The sequence below is a fragment of the Xyrauchen texanus genome, chromosome 35 (assembly GCF_025860055.1).
Source record: "Xyrauchen texanus isolate HMW12.3.18 chromosome 35, RBS_HiC_50CHRs, whole genome shotgun sequence".
NCBI lineage: Eukaryota > Metazoa > Chordata > Actinopteri > Cypriniformes > Catostomidae > Xyrauchen > Xyrauchen texanus.
The window spans coordinates 21,928,175-21,949,623 of NC_068310.1; the positions used below are offsets into that span (position 1 = coordinate 21,928,175).

At 38.2% G+C, this 21,449-nt stretch overlaps 1 protein-coding gene across 6 annotated transcripts in view; it reads left to right on the plus strand.

Annotated features, from left to right (window-relative positions):
- LOC127629228 (agrin-like) overlaps positions 1–21,449 on the plus strand; it is a 393,795-nt gene that overhangs the window by 286,988 nt on the left and 85,358 nt on the right. For 4 of the 6 annotated variants that reach the window (XM_052106358.1, XM_052106360.1, XM_052106362.1 and 1 more), the window contains 3 exons: positions 9,361–9,582; positions 18,561–18,761; positions 19,629–19,829. In XM_052106358.1, coding sequence (XP_051962318.1) covers positions 9,361–9,582; positions 18,561–18,761; positions 19,629–19,829 — 624 coding nt within the window. The remainder of the gene's footprint in view (positions 1–9,360; positions 9,583–18,560; positions 18,762–19,628; positions 19,830–21,449) is intronic. The other 2 variants (XM_052106359.1, XM_052106364.1) reach the window with 1 other exon arrangement.

Below are 21,449 nucleotides of genomic sequence, written 5' to 3' on the forward strand. Positions count from 1 at the left end.
CTCTGCATTTACAGTCATACAGACTGTGCTAAACTAAACTTTTCTCTAGAAAGTCTTTCAAGCAGATGCACTATAGCTGACGATATTCCACCTAAGGGGCTTACAGACATCCTGTAGTGTGTGTTGGCTGACTGTCTGCGATTTGACAGCCTTGTAAACCAAGTTATAGCTGTAATCTTGATTAGCATGAGAGACTACTCTCTAAAAAACACGTATTTGTGGAGAGTTCATGAGTGGATGTTTCCCTCAGGTGGGCGACGTGTCAGGATAAAGCATATTGGCCTGCCATCACAGTGGGAGAAGCCTCATACTTAATTCTTAACATAATAATTCTAACACCGTGTTTCAGTGGCAATAGTAATTAAACGGTACAAGAACAAATGTAATATGATAGCAGTGGATGTCGAGCAGGGGGAGGGGCCATAGTGTATATATTATTTAATACCTCAGAACAGGGGACACCAGTAGAAGTGTTAATGACTTAGTAGTTCATTTCACAAGTGTAATATTTATTAGTCTAGACGTGTTAGTATAGAGATGTGTTAGTATAGTAAGATGATTATTTATATCTTCAGTTTTAGTGTGTCAATAGGAAAAATAAATGTTAGACTCCCAAGCATTCATTTTGCTAATAGAAATGATTAGAATTGAAGAACAGGGCACTCTGCAAGAGGTGGCATTGCCCCCACAGTGCCCCCCACTGAACATCGTGTCAGTCTGAGATTACATAAAGAGACAGAAGCAATTGAGACTAAATAGATAGAAGAACTGTGGCGAATTCTCCAAGAAGATTGGAACATCCTATCTGCCAACAACCAAGAAAAACTGTGTCCAGGTGTACCTAGAATGATTGGGGTTTTAAAGGCAAAGGCTGTTTGGTGACCACACAAAATATTGATTTAGCTTTTTTATGTTTACTGGACTTTGTATGATGTTAATTGATAAATGAAAACTACCTATGGCATTATTTTTTAAGACATCCTCACTATGCAACATTTTACAAGTGCCTAAAACTTTTGCACAGTACTGTATATATATATATATATATATATATATATATATATATATATATACACACACACACACACATGATTCTACAGTTAAAACGAGGATAATGTATAGGCCTCTAGAAGTGAAATAAAATCAGTCACTGACACCTCTTGGGAATTAGCTATAACTTTCATCATTGACAAAATTCACTTACTTTAATGCATATTTTGATAAGATAATCTAGTGTTCTAAACTGAAGCAAGAGCATGCAAAAACAAAAACAAAATGCGACTATATGGAAATGTGCCGTCAGCACATACATTTCAACTTCAACTTCATGTCTTGTGAATAATAAAACTTTTTTCTCATTAAACATCATCTAGAGAATGATATGTATATACAAAACACAGGCTATAAAAAGATTGCTTTGCTTAATATAGAGCAATTTAATGGGGCCAAGTCTCTGTCACTTCAAAGTAAGAGTCCCAGGCGTGTTTCGGGCTTGCTTATAGGTAAAAGGTAAAAGGCCTACTTTATTCACCAAATCTTCTTCTTTTTTCTGTATTTGGATTTTGGTTGAACAATGAACTGCATCTGGGACTCTTGTAGCCTTTATATCTGTGCCTGTCATAGTTTGATAGGGCTGACTAAATTTAGACTTATGATTGTATGATTTCTTTCACAGCTTTGTAGACAAACACTGTTTTTCCCCTAGAATAACAACTTCATTATTAATTAGACATATTAAGGGGCAATATTTGCCACTTAGAATTAACTTTCAGGGGCATTTTTTACTCTTTTTAAGGATGTATTTGTTATAAAATGTAAAACACAGTGTGTCATCCACTTACTGTTATGTCAAATACTTCAGTGGATTACATTTATTGAAATATCACTATAGTCCCGAAACCCATAACTAGATAGGGCTCGAATATATGAAACATATCATCATACCTGCCAACACTCCCATTTTTCCCAGGAGTCTCCTGTATTACACACCCATCTATTTTGTATGACCCAAACCTCGTTATATGAATAATCACTTCAATATATTATTCCAAGGTGTTCCAGTTGCCAGATCTTGTATGAAACGCATCCTACTCAGACAAATTTCAACCCATTTGTGACCTCAACCTGGCAACCTACAACCCAGATGCGCTGTTGATATTTGCGCAGGTAATAGACGCGGGAAGTTGATTCAAGCATCACTGGTAGATGGGAGGAGAAGACTCAGGTGATACTCCAGCAAAAACAAATATATACAGTATATACAGGTAAATTTAACAACAGCTGGATTGAATAATTTAATTTCATATCTCGAAGCCATATCGACAATGCCCACGCCTTTTGCAATGTGTGTCGCATTGATTTTAATATTTGTCACGGTGGGGAATACAACGTTACTCAGCACATTAAATCAAAACGGCACAATTTGTATGTATTTAGCCTGCCTCTGCCATCTAGCATACAATATGTTATTATCTGTTATTCGTTTGGTGAAGATGTTTACCTGCCATAATGCTTGGATATATTTTCTGGTAGGGTTGTTGAAGCTTATATTGCTTGCCATGCTTTTATATATCGAACAGCACTCATGTGTTAACCAATCACGAATCTATGTTGTTCGGTTAAGTTAATGTTTGTTAATATGTGTGACTTCATAAATTGACGTCTTTTAATTGTTATATTGCATATTTAAGCATATTCTTTTAATACAGTTTTATACATATATATAAAGTATAAAAACGTTTAATAAAGTATATTCCCCATCATTATTGAATTCTCGTTTTATGTTTTTAGTTAACGGTATTATTGTGTACATTGCATAGACATGCTATTGTAGTAACTGAGGCTGGACACTGTAGTATAAAAATAATAATTGAACTCGTATCAGACATTTCACAAGTTTAATCTCTTATATTGTAAACTGTAGGGCAATTCAAACATTAATAGTAGATAAACACTTGAATAATCAAATTAAGATATACTGGTGGTGGCTAAGGAGAGTCCGCTGCTCTCTATTTAAAGTGCTTTTCAGTGTAGTGTCAGAAAAGTAATTTAAGTGTAAAATTCATTCAAATATGTAAATAAGAGTGTTTTTTTATCTCCATCCAAGCAAGTAATATTTCAATTTGAAATGTTTAATCGTATAACATAATATCAACATAAAACTTGGGAGATTCATCTGCCAGAAGAACAGTGCCAGAACACGACTGACGTAATGTATTCTTCCACAAATTGCTTGCAATTTTTAGTTTCAACCAATGGTGTCGCTTGGGAGTTACGTAGTGCAGCATTAAATATCTGAGGTATTTATGTATTTTCTAGAAGAATTTTTAACCTAAGTCATAATTAATTTCTTACCCTGGTGCAAGGAATGAGTATATAGGTTCTCGTGGTGGCAAGGGTCTGTGGTGTGCAGAAATTCTCTTCTGCAACACTCTTGCCCTATAGCGCCTGATCACAGCAATTACTCAGCTCTTCAGACACCTTTTCATTATCAGGGCCACTTTTCCACACACACTGGAGCGTGGGCTAATAATTAATGCACTCTGACACTTTTCAATGTCGCTTTCTTTTTACTTACACAACCCATCTCTTGCAGCTTTCCTCTTTTACGTACATTAACTGCCAAAAAAAACTTCAAATAGGAGTTTTTATGTGTATCTTGTCCCAGTGGCAGTCCCAAAGAGGCATATGGCTGTCATCCAGCTTACAGCTGGAGTCCTTGAAGACTGGCGCTACAGCACAGGCCTCGGGGATGGCAGCCCACTATTTCAAAGAGGCTCTGCCACTCTCAGAAAAGGACCAATTTTTTACTGAAAGAATATGCAAGCCCTCTCAATAACCAAATCCAGCCTTGGCTGCTGCTGGAAATTTTTACAAAGTCTGTAATCGTGGCTACATGTAACATTATTTATCTGAGAACTTTCTCGCTCCTCTCTTCATTGGCTTATTAAATCTAGATTTTTTATTTTACATCCCCTAGAGATGTAAAAGAGTGAATGTAAGAGTTCTGATTTTATTTTAATTTGTCTTCTTTTTCTGTTTTAGGGTGAGGAACGCTTTCATCTTTTTAAAGACCCCATGAAATCAAAATTGAATCAACACCACCTGCAACCAACAGCAGTTATGCATTTTGCGTAAATAAATGCAAGTAATAATAATGAATAATAGTTAATGGCTGTGGCATAACTAAAGCTTGTTGGTTGTTTCGGATGAACACTTTAATATCACTTAATAAGATCATATTCCATTAAAAAGGAAATTTGTCATTAGAAAATGGCGCTCGTTAAGCCATTTTATGTGGTTTTTAAAGAAACAAAAGCTAACATAGCTAAGAACTAAGTGTTACCAGAGGTTGAAGTTGGCTTTTAGGAGCCATGCCATGGGAAATGGATCTTTGTACAGTTCTGAAGGCCATAAGTGCTTTGCTGATGAGCCTGATCTCATCGTCCTCCAGCTTGGTGCTTCGAAAGTACAGATGGAGAGGAGTTGAAAAGGGAGATCAGGAGGAAAAGCCCACTTTCAAGGCCTGCAAAATTAGGCACAGATCCACTGTTTACACATTTACGTGCCAGTTCAAGGCGTATTTTAAGCTTTCAGCTGAGAAATCAATAGTTGTGTTCCAGCGGAAGCATTATCTCAGAAAAGCTTCTACTCTTTCAGAATGGCAAGGGAACACAGTATTTGGGAAGGTAACCTGCTTACTTTCCACTTCTGTTTATATTGATGTTGGCACAGATGAGGAGTTAGAGTGGGTACATGTGTGGGTTTGAGTAAATTTATGTGTGTGGCACCGCTTGATTTCTGTCATGAAAAACGTGCTTGGCAGCACTAAACAAGTCTTTTTATGCACACAGCACTTTATACGTGTTTGAAACACACTTCTCATCATCCCTGGCTGCAGCCCTCAAATGTGGGTAGGATTATAGGTGGGTGCCATGAAGAGGTTAGAGAAGGGTTACGTTCAAATATCTCACCAGTCTTGTGCCATTCACTAATACCCTGGGGGTCTCAGTATATTTGGTGCCCTTTTTTACATGTATGCATATATGTTTGCACTGTTATTGATTTTTTTATGTTCCCATCATACTGGAAAAGAAAGTTATTTTGTGGAGAGGGTGTATTTGATTTATCTGAAGATTGTGTTGTGGCTTTTTTTGTGCGATATTAAATGTGTCATAGTGTCTGTAATGCTATTTGGTCATGATGGCATCTGATCTAGGAATAATTAATATGGTAACAGCACCATAGGCAGCACAGGTAGCGAGCACACACACATATTATGCCCTCTCAAACAATACAAATGAGGTTGGATGGCCATGCACACATGCATAATCTCATTTATATGTAGAGGCATATACAGAGGGAGGCAAACAAACAAAAGTATGTAATCTCTCACACACACAAGCCAACATGCACATGCAAACATTTACCGTCACCCTGTAATTTTAGCTCTCTCACAATACAGAGTGATAATACCCCAGACACATTCTCCCATTTTCACTACCCATTGCTTTTTGGCCTGTTGTTATTTTTTAAGTCAACATGAAATCAGAACAGACACTGTTAATGTTCTTAATGCATATTCCTTGTCTTATTGTGAACGATTAATCAGTGCATGCTATCCAAAAGTCCCCACTTTTGTCTTTGTAATTTGTAATCAAAATGTAATAATTTGCTCTTCTTCTGAAACAATGGCTAACACAGGCTATTGTATAATCTAAATTAAGACTTTTAGATAATGTTAACCAATAGCCAAGTAGCTGTTAAGCCATGTTTTAGCGAACTCTCATTCAAGTCTGGCTACAATCTGCTTTGGAACGGCCACTTTTCACGTTCCAAACAATTTCTCAATCATTCCCCATTTATAAAAATGCGCACCATAAATTTTTTTCTCATTGTATATTTTGTTTCACTCCGAAATTCGTCACCTTACGGAAGTACAATAGTTTTCGAACAGGAATTCTCATTTGGGCAAAAAAGGGACTTGGTGACGAAAGGTTTTGGTCTAGACGAGAATAGTGAGCGGTGCTGGTTTACTGCTGACCCACTTCCCTCTCTCTCTCTCTCTCTCTCTCTCTCTCTCTCTCTCTCTCTCTCTCTCTCTCTCTCTCTCTCTCTCTCTCTGTCTTTCTCTTTCTTTTTCTCAGTCCCTCTGTCCCTCAGCCCTGTCTGCTAACTGCAGCAGTTAATGAACTTACAGTACTGTGGAGCTGTTGTGGCACCACTGAGAGTACCAGCTTCTCCTTCTGATGTTCATATTTCATATCTGTGCTGTAGCACAGCGCACTAAATTATTAACTAAAGCGCTCTCTTTTCTAGGATGATGATTTGTGTTTTGTTTATCTGTCTCTCTTTTTTTCTTTCTGTCATTTGTTGATGTAGGCTTGGTAGTGATGCATGACGAGAGATGCAAGTAGTTATTGCTCTGATAGGACATTCTAATGGGGCTGCGTGCCGGATGCTTGTCTTTTTAGCAAGCGATTTGACGGGCATTGGCTGTGTCTGAATGTAGGAAGGCATCAAAGCACATCCAAATCCAATGTTTGTGTAACATCCAGTCAACTAAGACTTTTCCATCTGGTCGATTTTTTATGGCAGCATAGATAGATAAATGTTGCATTTTGAAACTGAACTCTAAAATAAGACTCCTGCAAAACCTTTTTATTTATTTTTGAATTCTTGGTTGATGCAAGTTTTTCAATAAAATAAAATGTTTATTATGCACATAGACATAGAAAATACAAAAACAAACAAAAATCCAACAATTAAAATTAAACATGTTCACTTCTCTATAGGGATGGGTGATATTGAAAAAATATTTTAATGATAATCGCATTAAAAAATATCATGATATCCGATACCCTTGCTGAGAGTCGGTGAATGTTTTTGCTTTATTGATTTTGCTTTAAAAATTCAAATAATTTATTGAAACCCGAAAAACTTTGAAAAATCAAAAGACATTTCTAAATTCAAATTGCACTTTAAACGAAGCGGAAAAAGCTATAAAATAACGAAGTGATCAAAAATCTTATATATATCCACCTCTCTAAATCCAAACATTTACCATCTCCAACTGCCCCATTTGTGATCATGCAAGTATCCGTCAATGACAACAGGTGAAAAATTACTAATAGCGGTCAAATTAAGAAATAAAGACAATTATAAATTTAAAGATATTAATAATAATCAGAATAAATAAGCCTAATAAATTAATTTGTGTTCCCAAAATAATGCTGCCAAACGTGTGTTCTTATCTAATTTGTGTTTGTATTGGGTTTTGGTAATACAGTTAATACTGCCTAAAGAAAAGATAATAGAACTCAATTTTAGATTCAAGGTGTCTTGTATTATTTTATGATTAAATCTCTTTTGTCTTTGTTTCTTTAATAGAAATATATATATTCCTGAACATGCAGAGTTGCGTTCACAATGTATATGAGCGAAATGCTCTGTGGAAATAAAGAAAACTAAACTCACAGAACCTCACTAGATGATCAAAGATCAGTAGCATCATTCTCATAGACATTATTCTTGAAAACAGTTTTCAGTTGAATGAAACAGAGAAAAAGGGGTGATAACACTTTACATGCACGTTTCACAAGATGGGGTCCCGTTGCACATCTTAGAACAAACAGCAAATAAGACACGAGCAATGACGGCTTTTCGTTTGTCTGTTTTTATATAATAAAATATAATAAAGTGTCTTCAAGCTTGTGTCTTGTGTCTAACATCGTGTGTCACTCCGAAACATCTTACAGGTTACCCACCTGGTTAGATGAGAAAAATTGCCTGCGAATTAATACCTGCGCATAAATCACACGTTTCTTCAAACACTAATCTTTTTTGTCTAATTTCTTAGACACTCCGAGACGTCTTATAGGTCGCCCTCCACAGTGGCTGGTACATCAGCAAAATTACCCGCCACTGCGCATGAAAAATCCACATTTGACAGGTGTTAATTTCAAACCTTATTCAATAGGTGTAGGCTGTATGACAAATTCAGGAGAAAGGAAATCAAAACAGTGTCATTGACTTCATTGACAATCACACCCACACTTTCTGTAGGAAAATTATCTCTAGAAAGTTTTAAATGATCATGTGTTGGTGAATGGTGAGACACCAAGCGAGTCACTTGATTTTGAACAAAGAGCCACTTATGGCTCACTAGTCATAGGTTCCCAACCCCTGTTTTAGAGCATCAGACTGTCGTAACAGGGATTTAGAAATCATCGTGAAACCAGTTTCCTTAAAGGAAAAGTTCATCCAAAAAAATAATTCTCTGATCATTTACTCACCCTCATGCCATACCAGATGTGTATGACTTTCTTCTGTAGAACACAAATGAAGATTTGTAGGTCCATAGGCAAATGGAGCTCTGTAGGTCCATAGGCAAATGAATGGTGGCCAGAAATCTGAAGGTCCAAATATCAAATAAAGGCTTCATAAAAGCAATCCAAGTAAATCCAAGTGTTTTAGTCAATGTCTTCTGAAGTGATCAAATCAATCTTGGGTGAGAACAAACCAAAATATAACTACTTTTTCTCTGTACAGTACACCTTGCCATTGTAGTCTCTAGTCACAAGCATGATTTTAAGTTCAATTACACTTCCTAGTGCTTGCACAAAGCGCTAGATGGTGCTATGAAGTGTAATCAAGCATGAAATTATGATCACCAAGGAGACTGCTGGCAAGAGTTATGGTGAAAAAGTTATTACATTTTGGTCTGTTCACACCCAAAACTGTTTGGATTTCTTCAGAAGACATGGATTAAACAACTGGATTATTATGGATTACATGTATGATTCCTTTATGTGGACCTACAGAGCTGAAATATTCCTCTAAAAATCTTTGTTTGTGTTCAGCTCATCTGGGATGGCATGAGGGTGACTAAATGATGAGAGAATTTTCATTTTTTTGTGAACTTTCCCTTCAAAGATTCTACAGAAATTGTGTTAAATCATTGACTGAATGGATAGCAAGACAGCTGCCTTCAAGTTTTGTACAACATTTCGGTTTCATTTTTAGGCCAAAGACTCAGGCCATCAGTTATTATGGGTAGAGGATGCCCTTACTGAGGTGAAATCTTGCATTTTGACACTGAAATTTAGAAGAAAAAAAACTTTGCAAAAACTATTTTTTTTATTTTTTATATGTGGCTAAATTTCACCAGATCTTTGCAATTGGGATTTGCTCTATATTTTTAAAGAGGCCCAACCCTTCCTGCAAACTCTTAGTGACCTGGCATATTGTGATTTCTCCTACCTGCCTTCACTCTGTCCCCTTATCCTCTCCTCCCTTCAGTCCATTGTTCCTCTCAACTGTGTGCTAACTCTTGTCTTTGTAAACTGCTTTTTGGGGTAGATCTTAATCGAGAGAGTCCCTGCCTAAAGAAGACCTGCGATTTCGGAGCCGTGTGTGTGGTGAAGAATGGCGAGCCTGTGTGCGAATGCTCAGATGCATGTCCTCAGGACCAGGACCCAGTTTGTGGCAGTGACGGGCACACATACAGCAACTCATGTCAAATGAAAGCCATGGGATGCACCCTACAGAAACAGATACAGATGCAGCACAAAGGACCTTGTGGTAAGTCCACACATACACTCACACTGATGCCACTCACTCTCTCTTTGCCTTTCATCCTCATCCACCCCCTGCACTTAAGCACTCCACAATATTTCTAGAGAGGACTGTAATTTTCCTCCTCAGTGACCTTTTTTTTTTTTTTTAAATGATGCACTTAAGTTAGAATTAAAGAGGCAGCATCCTTCAGAGTAATTGTTTGCATGACTCATGTTTTTCTTTTTTTTCTTTTTTTGTCTGGCTTTGTAAGCATGCTTCAGATACGTCTGCTGAGAATCCTATTCACCCTACAAATAAGCACATGTTTTTGTGCACTCTTCACAAAAGGCTTGTAAATAATTTTTGTAGCCTGTCTTTTTGTGTTCACTTGGGAGGGGGAATATTAAGTGGACTCACTTGTGGATCTCTGCGAAACATAGAGCCTCATTCACAAGTCAGCTTAAAGTCAGCTTAAAGAAATAGTTCACATAAAAATGTAAATTATCTCATGATTTACTCTTCTGGCACACCAGATCTATATGACTTTCTTTCTTCTGCAGAACACAAATTAAGATTTTTAGAAGAATATTTCAGCTCTGTAGGTCCTCACAATACAAGCGAATATGTGCCAAAATTTTTAAGTTGGGGTTGTATGTGGATTTTGGACCTTCACAATTTTGGCACCCATTCACTTGCATTGTATGGAACTACAGAGCTGAAATATTCTTCTAAAAATCTTAATTTGTATTCTGCAGAAAAGGTTCATAGAGCAAAAAGTCGCACTACCAGCTTCGGTTGGCCTTTATCCCTCTCGAGGGCTAACTAGCCTGATTAGGTGTGTGGAATCACGACCCAGCCACGTCCTCCGCCCTGCCACAGATGCCTTTGTGTTGACGTCTAGAAGAAGTGTAATGTGTTAGCAGTGTGGATTCTGAGGCCATGTCCACAATACTTTGTTTTCAGTTGAAAACTCTTTTTTTTTTCCTGCTTCCTAACGTCATCGTTTTCCAAAGTATGCAGAACTAGAATGTTTTCAAAAGTCTCTACTGTTCCAGTGTGGATGAAATGCGTAAACATAGCTAAATCAATGCATTTCAAATGAAAAAGTATTGGTGTGTGGACCTGGCCTGAGTATGAGTGTGTGTATTAGCTTTGCCTCCAGTGAAAAGTGTTTGGAATTGATGCCCAGGGTCATTCAGTTGCAAAGGGATTGATCTCAGAGGAGAACGCTGTAGGCCACAGTTGCTCTTTATTGCAGTGCCACCTGTCATGCTGTATATGTTGCCAGATAGTAAATGACAAATGATGGTGATATCTCTCTCCTTAGAGGCTACTGGAACATCAGCTTAACTGCCTAGAGAGACTCCTGGAGAATTAACCCACAGAAAAAGGTTTGGGTGGAGTAGATAAGAGGAAGGCAGCACCTAGAGCAGTGTTTCCCAACCTTTTTTCTGACACGGCACACTTTTTACGACTAAAAAAATAATACAGCACACCACTATACCACATAAGCTAACCATTACACAACGCAATATTACAAAAAACAAATACGATTGAAATATTAACAGAACATGTAAAAAATTAACTGAACAGAACTCAATCAACAAGTCAAATCTTCCTCCTGGTCCGCATCGATGGGTGCTCTCCTGTGCGTAATGAAATGCATCAAGAGAGACTGATGCTGAGGCAATTTTCATTAGATTTTGTGTCTTAGCCTCGGACAGACGACTTCTGGTGGCAGTTTTAATTTGGTTCTGGAGGCTGAACCCAGCGTCCACATGACAAGAGTTGCAGAAAGCGTCACAGAGGGGCGATTTTATGAATTTGCCACGTAGGTGTGCACAATAAACATTGAAAACATGTATTGGGAAGAGAAAAAAAGCTTGCAGTTGCTTTGATAGCAGAAAGTAATAAAATAACTTGTTTATGTTTAGGTCGAAGCGTTTTCTTGGTGAATTTAAATTAGTTCAATAACTGGCGTCTCTGATATTCGTAAACGATCAGGTAATATTTAATTAAATACATTTTGAGACAATCAATGCCTCTTCACAAATTGTGACAGTTTTTTTAATATTTCTTATTGCTTCGTACTCTCAAAGACATTATTGGTGAAGCAAAAACGTGTGTGTGAAAAACACTTTGGTGTAAAGTCACTTCATAGACTTCGATGTATTCTGCAGCTCTGACACGAGTCATGTGAAAGACCCTTAATGCGTATAAATATCAGTCACTTTTCCACAATAATCATTGCTCTGAACAATCACAAAAGTGACCTATTATGGTTTCAAAACTGCAAGTTTGGATCCCCAAAATTATAATTTTTTTCATGTATTATTTTGTGGAATTTGATCATTTACCACGGCACACCTGACAATCTTTCATGGCACACTAGTGTGGTTGGGAAACACTGACCTATAGAACTGTTCAGTTTGTAGTCCTTAAACCTGCTATAGATTTAGCATTTTCGGGCCTCCAAGGCATTTCTAATGATTAGTAGAATAGCTGTTTTTAGTTCATGAGTAAAATAAGGCCTTACTTGAGGAGAGTTTTGTTCAACAAAAATTACACAGTCATACCAGAAACGTGAATTTTGAAACACTTGGGTGATTTAAAAATGTTTTGGTTGCTTTATGACTATAATAGTTGTTCGCTTAATCATGTCATTCTTCGAGCAGGTAAACTTACATTTGTTTAATTTTACTTATAAATTGAAAACCTCTTTTCTAAAAACTCATTTTAAAATTCCTGAGGGAACTCAAGCTGAATTGGCCCACTGGGTTGGGCTACAAATTGAGTCTTTTTTTCCCTTCAAACAAGATGAAAACTGTTGTAACATTGAGGATTCTGTAGACTAGAAAGAGAATATTAGGACAAAGAAGATGCATGAGCTTGGCAAACTCAATTTGGAACTACTGGCTAGATGTTCCCTGTAGAAGGGAATAAACCCTGCTGGAAAATCCACCTAATCTCTGCTTTCGATGATTTTACTTTTAAAATTACAGGCAGGTTTCAAGTCAAGTAATTTTTATTTGTATAGCGCTTTTCACTACATACATCATTTCAATGCAGCTTTAAAGAAAATCATGCGTTAACAGGAAATTAAACTGTAATATCTATAAAGTCATCATTGTGTAGTTTGATTAAATATGATTGTAAATTGTGAATAAAAAGAAATAATTAAATAATAATTGTATTTAGAACCCCAGCGAGCAAGCCGAAGGCGACTGTGGCAAGAAACACAAACTCCACATGATGTTGGTTAATGGAGACAAATAACCTTGGGAGAAACCAGGCTCACTGGCTAAACAGCGTAAATATAATGCCAGTATTAGATAGTTGCGTCCTGTGCCAAAATTGGTTTAAAATTTGTAAACTAAGTAAGGTTTAAGGGCCAGTGTTTAAAAAAATATTTTGTTTGGAAGATTAATGACTAATGTCTTTGAATGTCTTCATCCTGGATTAACTGCAGAAGTTCACATAGATGTATTGTCCTTTCTTAGATGGTTGATGAAGGCTTTTGTTGGCAGTTAACTGATAGTCTATGTATTCCATTTTAAGAGTGTAGACCAAGGTGATGCATGCAGAGATCAGTGAGGTGCATTGCAGTTTAACCGGCAGGTCAGTAATAATTAAATTTACAATTAGTGCTTTGCTAGAAAGAGATCTAATGTTTAGTAGCCCTACCTTTATATGATGTTTATCTTCAGATTTTTTTTTTTTGTTGTTGTTTTCAAGTTGAACCTTAATCCAATTTTTTTAGAAATGATTTAGTGAGGGGTTTGTGCTTGGTTGTTTGGGAAACAGACACAGTCTCTGTGATATCTAGGTGATACAGTCTCTATGTGTTGTAGTTTATGTGACCTGTGTGACGTCTCAAGGCAGCTAGCAAACATTCAGATTAGCCAGTTGCATCACAGAGTGGAAACCCTAACAGGAACGGGAGAGTGGCGTCCGACGTCACACAAACACCCTTCTACAGGTGCTTTACAGCCGGAATCAAAGTGTGTATGTGTTGCTCGCTGTTCTACCCACATCCGAAACAGTATCTAACAGCTTCTGTTTCTCACTGACCTCCTCTAGCATTCATATGCGTGCCTCTAACTCATTAACTTTCTCTGTCAGCCTGACTAATTCCTTACATTTATCACATGTGAATCCCTCACTGCTGATGGAAGAAGCTATAGTGAAGATGTGGCATGCAATGCATGAAGCGATAACATGAGTGGATGCCATTAATTACCGCAATTGTTTGTTGTTGTTGTTGTTGTTATGGCTGTTCTTGAGCGGTGAGGGTTTGAGATCGATGTGAATCCCTCATGCAATTGTTTGCTGTTGTTGTGGTGGTTCCTGATCAGCAGAGGTTTGAGATTTATGCAATAATCAGTGTAAAGCAGAGGAGAAAACGAATGCGTGCAGTCCAAATTTGAGATGTAGACAAGTGGAAAAAAAAAGAAAACAGGTGCGCACGGTAATATACACACAGTTGAAACAGTAGAAAAGAAGAAAAATCTAAGCATGCGGTAAAATGGCAAAGGATAAAATGATGGACGTTGAGGATGTAGCGTGTATAAACATAGTGTATAATAGTGAGTTTGGAACTAAACTGTACTGGATGATTCTCCATGAGCGGATTTAAATAATTTCATAGTAAACCATCTGCTCAAGCTACCATGTTCCAAAAACCACTTTGAGCAACTTTGAGCAACAAGTAGAGAATGATGCACCATGCTAATTCTTATAATGGCTGCAATAATGTGACAGCACTATACACCTACTGTATATGGGGCCAGAGCAGGTGTCATCGGAAAAGGGCAATAAAGACCAGCTCCATCTAATCATACAGAAGAGAAACTTTGTTCATTTAAGGCTGTGCACACAGCCAAGCTCTCCACCACAAGTGAATTCTATTATTATCACTGTTAATTATCAAGGCCCATTTAGACCACAGCCTCTGCCTTACTGAGACCCCAGCTGTGTGTGCGTATGTGTTCATTGTTGCTCATATGTTGGTCGCTGTTTGTATCAATGTGCCCACACGAGTGGGAGTATGCAGTGCTCCTGGACAAATGTAATTTAATTTTCTTCTCTCTGCTTCCAGGGGAGACTCATAAATGCCCTTATCTTTATAGTTCAGGTGCTGTCTGATAGAGATATGACTGAAGTTGTTTATTATTCTGATTCTTTGCGCATATTTGTGTGCTGGCTGACCTTGTCATCCAGAAACAGGGAAACATGTTGTTGTAATGTTGAAGTGTGTGATCTCTCCCTCTAAGAAACAATATATATATTTATGTGCAAAGAAATTATATAGCAGGCAAAGAGTCACCAGCAAATAAACAGTTTTTTACAGGTGATTGAAATGTTACTGGCCACAGTTGTGGAATATAGGTCACCTGCAAGACACTGAGCTGGTGGAGGAAGAAAAATCATCAAGCAGTAGAAGGAATGAGAGGGCAGTAAATAAAAACGAGGAGGAGATGGAGCGGACTAATAGAGTGGGTGCCCTTGCCCAAGCACCAATTGCTTGGGCATTTTTATGGCTATTCACAAAAAAAAACATTAAGAATATTCCTCTCTCCTGGCAAAAGAGAGCAGTTTACCGCTCATTTTAAAGGCACTTCAGGGCTGAATGGACAGATTCTTTCATCTTCTCCTATAAGGCTAAACTCAACCCTACAGGCATGCATCTATGTTCATATCTGGGATTCAGCTCTGTATTATAGCTGTTCAAAGCTAAATATTGTCAAAATCAAATCCAGCAACCCAGAGAGTAGTCGACTATTTGGTTTTTAAGGGATAAAAATGAAAATTTGTTATTATTTACTTGCAACTCATGTTTTCCAATCCTGTTTGACTTTAGGAATTTTAGGAAGCATTTTAGGGACTTACTAAGGGGGCTTTCACACTTTCACTTTCAAAATGAGCGGAAAGGGTTTACTTTCGTGCGTGCGTGCGTGTGTGTGTATACACTTACCTTGACGAAAAGCGGGATTGACGCACACGCACTGCAAGCAGAGAGATGATTTCTGCTTGCCTTCGCAAAAATTGTCTTCGGCGGACAGCCCGCTGTCTTTTGAACGATTTCAGTATTTTTGCGGCAGACAGACGCAAGTGTGTTTCTGTATCTTGATGTTGAAAACAAAACCAAAGGTTAAAAAAAAAGAAGAACAAATGTGAACCGAGCAAGTCTATTCATTGAATTTTGACGCCTTTTCATTTCGCGGTTATCAAGCAACACGATTACGCACCAGCTTCAGCTTGATGACGCAAGCGTACCGCGGTTCGGATACAAATATATAATGTGAACACAGTCCATCGGGGGCAGGGGGGAGGGGGGGGGAGCAATCGAACTCGGGTTCGGAACAGGCAATCGAACCAAGTGTGAAAGCCCCCTAAGTCTCATTTACAATTCACTTTCATTGTATGAAAAAAATGCAAAGAAATTGGTGACTGAATGAAGACTGAGGTCTGCCTAATATCATCTTTTTTGTTCCACAGAAGAAAGAATGTCGGTTTAAGGAAGCTTTGTATGGTTTCAGTTTTGCTTGACCCCAGGTAAATCTAGATAAACTATTTGATCTTGCTAACCGACTAGACAGTTGTTGGACAACTTGGGGAATAGTCGGCCTTTATAACCCATCCCTACTATATATGCTGGAGCATTATTTGTACAGACTGACTGAACAGACTGTTGTTTATTTTGCACTGCCCTTGGCTAGAGCTATGAAAGCATGGAACCAAGTTGCAACTGATAAACCAATGCTCTTATCAAGATGCACAAGCTGATAATGCACAATGTGATTTATCGCTCTGCGTCGGATTTTCACGACAAACCACTGTAAGGCATCTGCTGGGCATCACGCTGTAGCTGCTTTTAATAAGCCAGCCAGGCACTCGGGCCCTGAGGTTGTCTGAGTGCAGAACCTTAAGCAGAGGCTAGGTCATTTTATTAATGTGTAATAAACAGGTTGGCAGCAGAGACAGGTGAGATTTTTGCACGAGGACCTCTCTCTATTAACACTAAATCAGGTGCTGTTATTACCCCAGCACAAATTTTATGTGATAGCAGTTGCTCAAATGCAATACCCCAGGTGTGATTGTCATCGGCCTTGCTCCCTTCCTCCTAGTTGGACACACATTTTGTTTTACTGATTAATTGGGCTCTCAAAAATCATAGAGAGATATCTAATGTACGACGGGAGAAGAACTGTGGCTTGTTGTCTGAACACATTCAGATAAAATATACCTTAAATGCATTGTAAGTCACTTAGGATAAAAGCAGGGCAATGGGGAAATTAAAAAATGTAAATGTAAAGCCCGGTGCACACTGTATGATTTTGGCCCGCTTGTGCTATCTGAGACAGATTCCGGGAAGCATAAAAGCATTTTTTAATTGTTGGGCAAAATTGGCCAGAAACACTTACGCAACTACAAGTACACAGATGCAAGCATTTGGCCAATGTATTGCCAACATGCAGTTCATTTGAACATGCATAACTTACATTCTTGCATTACAGTGATGGTAGCAACCTCAGTACTCAAGGGGTCGATAGAGTTCAAAAGTCTGTGTAAATCATGTAAGTCCCTATAAATATTTTGACTTCACCTTACATTCAGCAGTATTATCCTTAAACTGTTGCTCCACCTTGACAGTAGTTGACTTAACATGGAAAGCTCACCATTGAAGCGGACAGGATACACTGCTACAGCGCCCATCACGGCAACATTGTGAATGCAGTGCATACTTGCGTTATGAATTGAGGTTGTCCTCGCTGCAGACTGTAGCGTGATGACGTAGTGGAGTTAATCCACTACATAATGGATGTTCGTGATGTAGTGGATGTTTTGATCTTTGATTAAACACTGACCCTTAACACTTATGCCCGTTTCACACATACACCGTGTGCAGTGCGTATGCGGTACAGGAGCAGCACACGCTATAGTGCTTTCACATATGCTGCATTTGCAGTGCGCTACTGATCCGCAGTTTCTGTGTGCCACAAAATCAAAAATGTGTAAGTAATTTTGATTTTAAATCCAAATGTTAACTTTGACATTTTTTAAGTCAAGACATTGAAACAGTATGAAAATTAATTTTAATCATTGTGATTCTTTGTTTTACATGTAGTTCGAGTTGTTGACAGAAGAAAAGCTATCGCGCTATATCTGTTGCTAAGAAGGAGAAGAATGAGACGCATTTGGGTTCACTCTGTCTTTTAGGGTAAAACAATCATATATGATGACATTTTGCAACTTTTGGGACTATAATCATGCTTTTTTGTTTTTCTTGACCCTGTAATTTAGTAACTGTAGAACACATTAACTGTAATTATGCGTATATGATGAAATTATTACAGTTTCTTGTCAATATATGTCTATTTTAATGTGAACAATGCGCTGCCACTTTAATTCAGTGCAGTGCAGCACAGCAAAAATAGACTCGGTGCGGAAACGATTGCTGCACTACTGTATACGCACCGCAACTGGAACGGATCGACGGACTGCATCCGCGTGCAGTTTGAAAGCTCTAACCTGTTAACATGGGTACGGAAAACAATACGCACTGCATACGCACTGCAAACGGAGTATGTGTGAAACGGGCGTTTAGTAGAAATAGTAGAAATATTGTATGTGTAAACAGTTGTAAAATGAATGTAATATAATAAGCAACTCGCATGCACATTAAAAACATCCAGTACATCATGGAAATCGAATATTTTGTTGATTAAATCCACTACGTCGTCCACAGCCAGGACTGTTTGAATGAATTGCACTCAATGCCATAAAATCTCCCACACCACCTCTCAGTATGACTGCATGTAAATAGCAGTGTTTCTCCCATCTTTTCGAGGAAATGATTGGGAGAAGGATGCTTCAGCCCAGACTTTGCAGAGAGATTTAAATAAAGCAGCCAGGCGAGCGGGCAGCTTAGGCTGATCGCAGTGAGCGATGGTGTGAATCTGTACCCGAATCTCTCTGCTGAAATCACCCTTCCCTCTCAGCAGATGAATACTGCTCCAACTGCTCCTTTGGCGCAATCTGCGACATTCAGACCGGCCAGTGCGTTTGCCCCAAAGGGTGCATGGAAACACGACAGCCTGTGTGTGGAAGCGATGGGGTGACGTATGACAACGAGTGCAAACTGAATGTGAAAGCCTGTGCTTATCAGCTGGATCTGAGAGTGGCGGCCCACGGAGAATGCAGTGAGTATAAAACACCAGTAAAACATCTGTCATCTTCATACTTGTTCATACACTCATTGATCTGTGCTCACCGATAACAAGTGACACATATGTCCATGCTATCAGTTTTCTTGTGAAATCACTAGAAAATATTTTAGCTCTTTTTTTCAATTCATGTTCACTGCAAAAAAATAAACATTTTCTGAAAACTGAATATTTATTTTTAATCAGTGTATTTTTCTTGTTCACGACTAAATACAATTATAAATAAAGATACAGAACGTTTACTCGAGAAGTGAAATTTCAAGTTATTTCAGAAAAAATAATTTTAAAGGAAGTCTTATCCTCTAATTTCAGTACATTGGCAGCTGATGGTGACTCAATGTAAAGCTTAAAAAGAACCCCAAAAGGTCATTAAAGTAGTCCATGCGACTTGTGTGAAATATCGGAAGTCTTCTGAAGATATGCCATAGGATTTGGCGTGGAACCATAGGAAATATAAGTAACTATAAAGTGAAAATCTTGACTTGCGCCATCACTCTTTTTTGTGCGCTCTTAAGTGCATGGGGCAAGCTCATTCACAATGGCTCGTGCTTAAACCTCACGAGGGCATGAACACGTCAACAAACATCCTTTCATTTTTTAGAAATTAGTTTAGATATTTTACTCGAAAACAAGACCGAAATACTGGTTATGAAAAATATTTTTGCAGTGTTATGCACAGTTCATGATTTTACTTGCACGTATGTTTGTTACTAAATTGTACTGCTCTTTTGGTTTACATGCAAATTTTTAAAGGGCCAAGAGGAAGTTGTTACCCATGTTTCTTGTGTCTCTGTGTGTATCTAATTTTATCATATCCTGTGATTTGTGTGTGTGTGTGATCAGAAACCTGTGGCAGCACTGTGTGTAGCTGGGGTGCGCGGTGTGAACAAAACAAGTGTGAGTGTCAGCAGTGCACAGGTCAGCTGGTTAAACCTGTGTGTGGCAGCGACGGCACCACCTACAACAACTACTGTGAACTGCGACTGGCCTCCTGCAAGACACAGAGGAAAATAGAGGTGGCCAAACCTGCCATCTGTGATGAAGGTAGGTTTATGAGTTCATGTGTTAATGCTTACTTAAATGACACAACCTTGTTTAATAAACAAGTCCAATCGAGGCGTGAGTTTATAAGTCAAAACATAATTATCCGAAAGTGTCTTTGAATAATTTTTTTGTTTTTTTAATAAAAGAAAGAGCTCAGCATTTCGACTGTGCCTAGACCACAAAACTGATTGGAACAGCTTCAATTGATAGACATGATTGTAACTCAAAATTTCGCATAACTAACATCTTAATTTTTTTTATTTAAGAGACGCAGGTTTGTTTTACTGTATCTTTTGGTAGTCAATTTTACATATATGTACCGTAAGTAAACTGTGCAACTGTATTCTGCTACTGTATTTAAGCAGCCCATTTGACAAGTTAAGTGGAGAGCAGAACTCCCTGTTATTTTTTCATTCATGCACAGGTTTGGTTCTTGCTCAAGGCTAACAGAGTTAATGCATTCGCTCAAAACAGTTTATTGCGGCCAATTTAACCACCATACATTGACTGCACTTAGCGACCCTTTATATGTGGAGCATGAAACACATCGGTATGCGCTTTGTGTTCTCTGTCTTCTGGTTGTCTGTCCTATCTTTGTCTTGATGTCATATCTAATTTCTTAGCAGCTTGTCGGCCAGTAAAACATCACATGTTGGGTCTGTTTTCAAACTTAGTGAGCTACTTTGTAGCCTACTGCCTACATAGGCAGATGCCTTTTAAAGACAGATATGGAACCTCTTAAGTTAAACATTGGGATGTTGAACAATGTGGAACATTGTACATAGGAAGCAACTCCACACGCCACGCAAATAGCGGGAGACTCGACTTGGTTCCAATAGAGTTTAATGTTAGCATGTTGCTAAGCTAAAAATAAGGCACAAAGCAGGGCACCTTAGTTGGAACCACCATTTTTAGCAATAGCTTTTCAGTATTGAGTTAATTAGCCTACATCTATAATCCACATTTATCCGACTTTGTCCACCATCTTGCATCTTAATTTATACACTGAGCTAACAAGAAATTCTGGTATTGCCGTTTCCGTAAAAAATGCGATGCTGCCTTAAGAACTTTTCACAACGAACACTTTTTTGTGTCCGTCTGCACTCTAAATTTTTTATAAGTAAACATGGCTAGATTTACTGTTTTTATCAGTGCCATGTGCAGGAGTGCTGCAGTTTTTTAGTCGCTGTGTCAGGTAAAAAAAAGAATATTAACTTTTAAATGCGCATCCCGAAACACCTGTGATCTATTACATGCATTGCATGGTGACAAGTTCTTTTTAGCGCAAGAACTTATTCGTTCTGAATGGCCTCTTAGAATTTGGCCAAACGAAGGTAGCTGCATTAATTATAATTATAACAGCCTCTGCGTTGGGTGTGCTCCTTTGATGTCTTATAATGCTGCCTCCATAGGCAGCTCTCATGGTTTTAAACCATTTTTTCTAATAAGACTCATCAGACCATTCTGTTTAGCTCTGTAAGCTGTGAAAGGGTTGCTTTTAAAGGCTGATGGGAGCTGGATCCAGTCAATATATCCTACTCAGAGGTCAATGACTCCTGATTTGTCAATGTTATCCTTAGACTAGTGATGTGAACCAACGGAGACACTACGTGGAAAGAA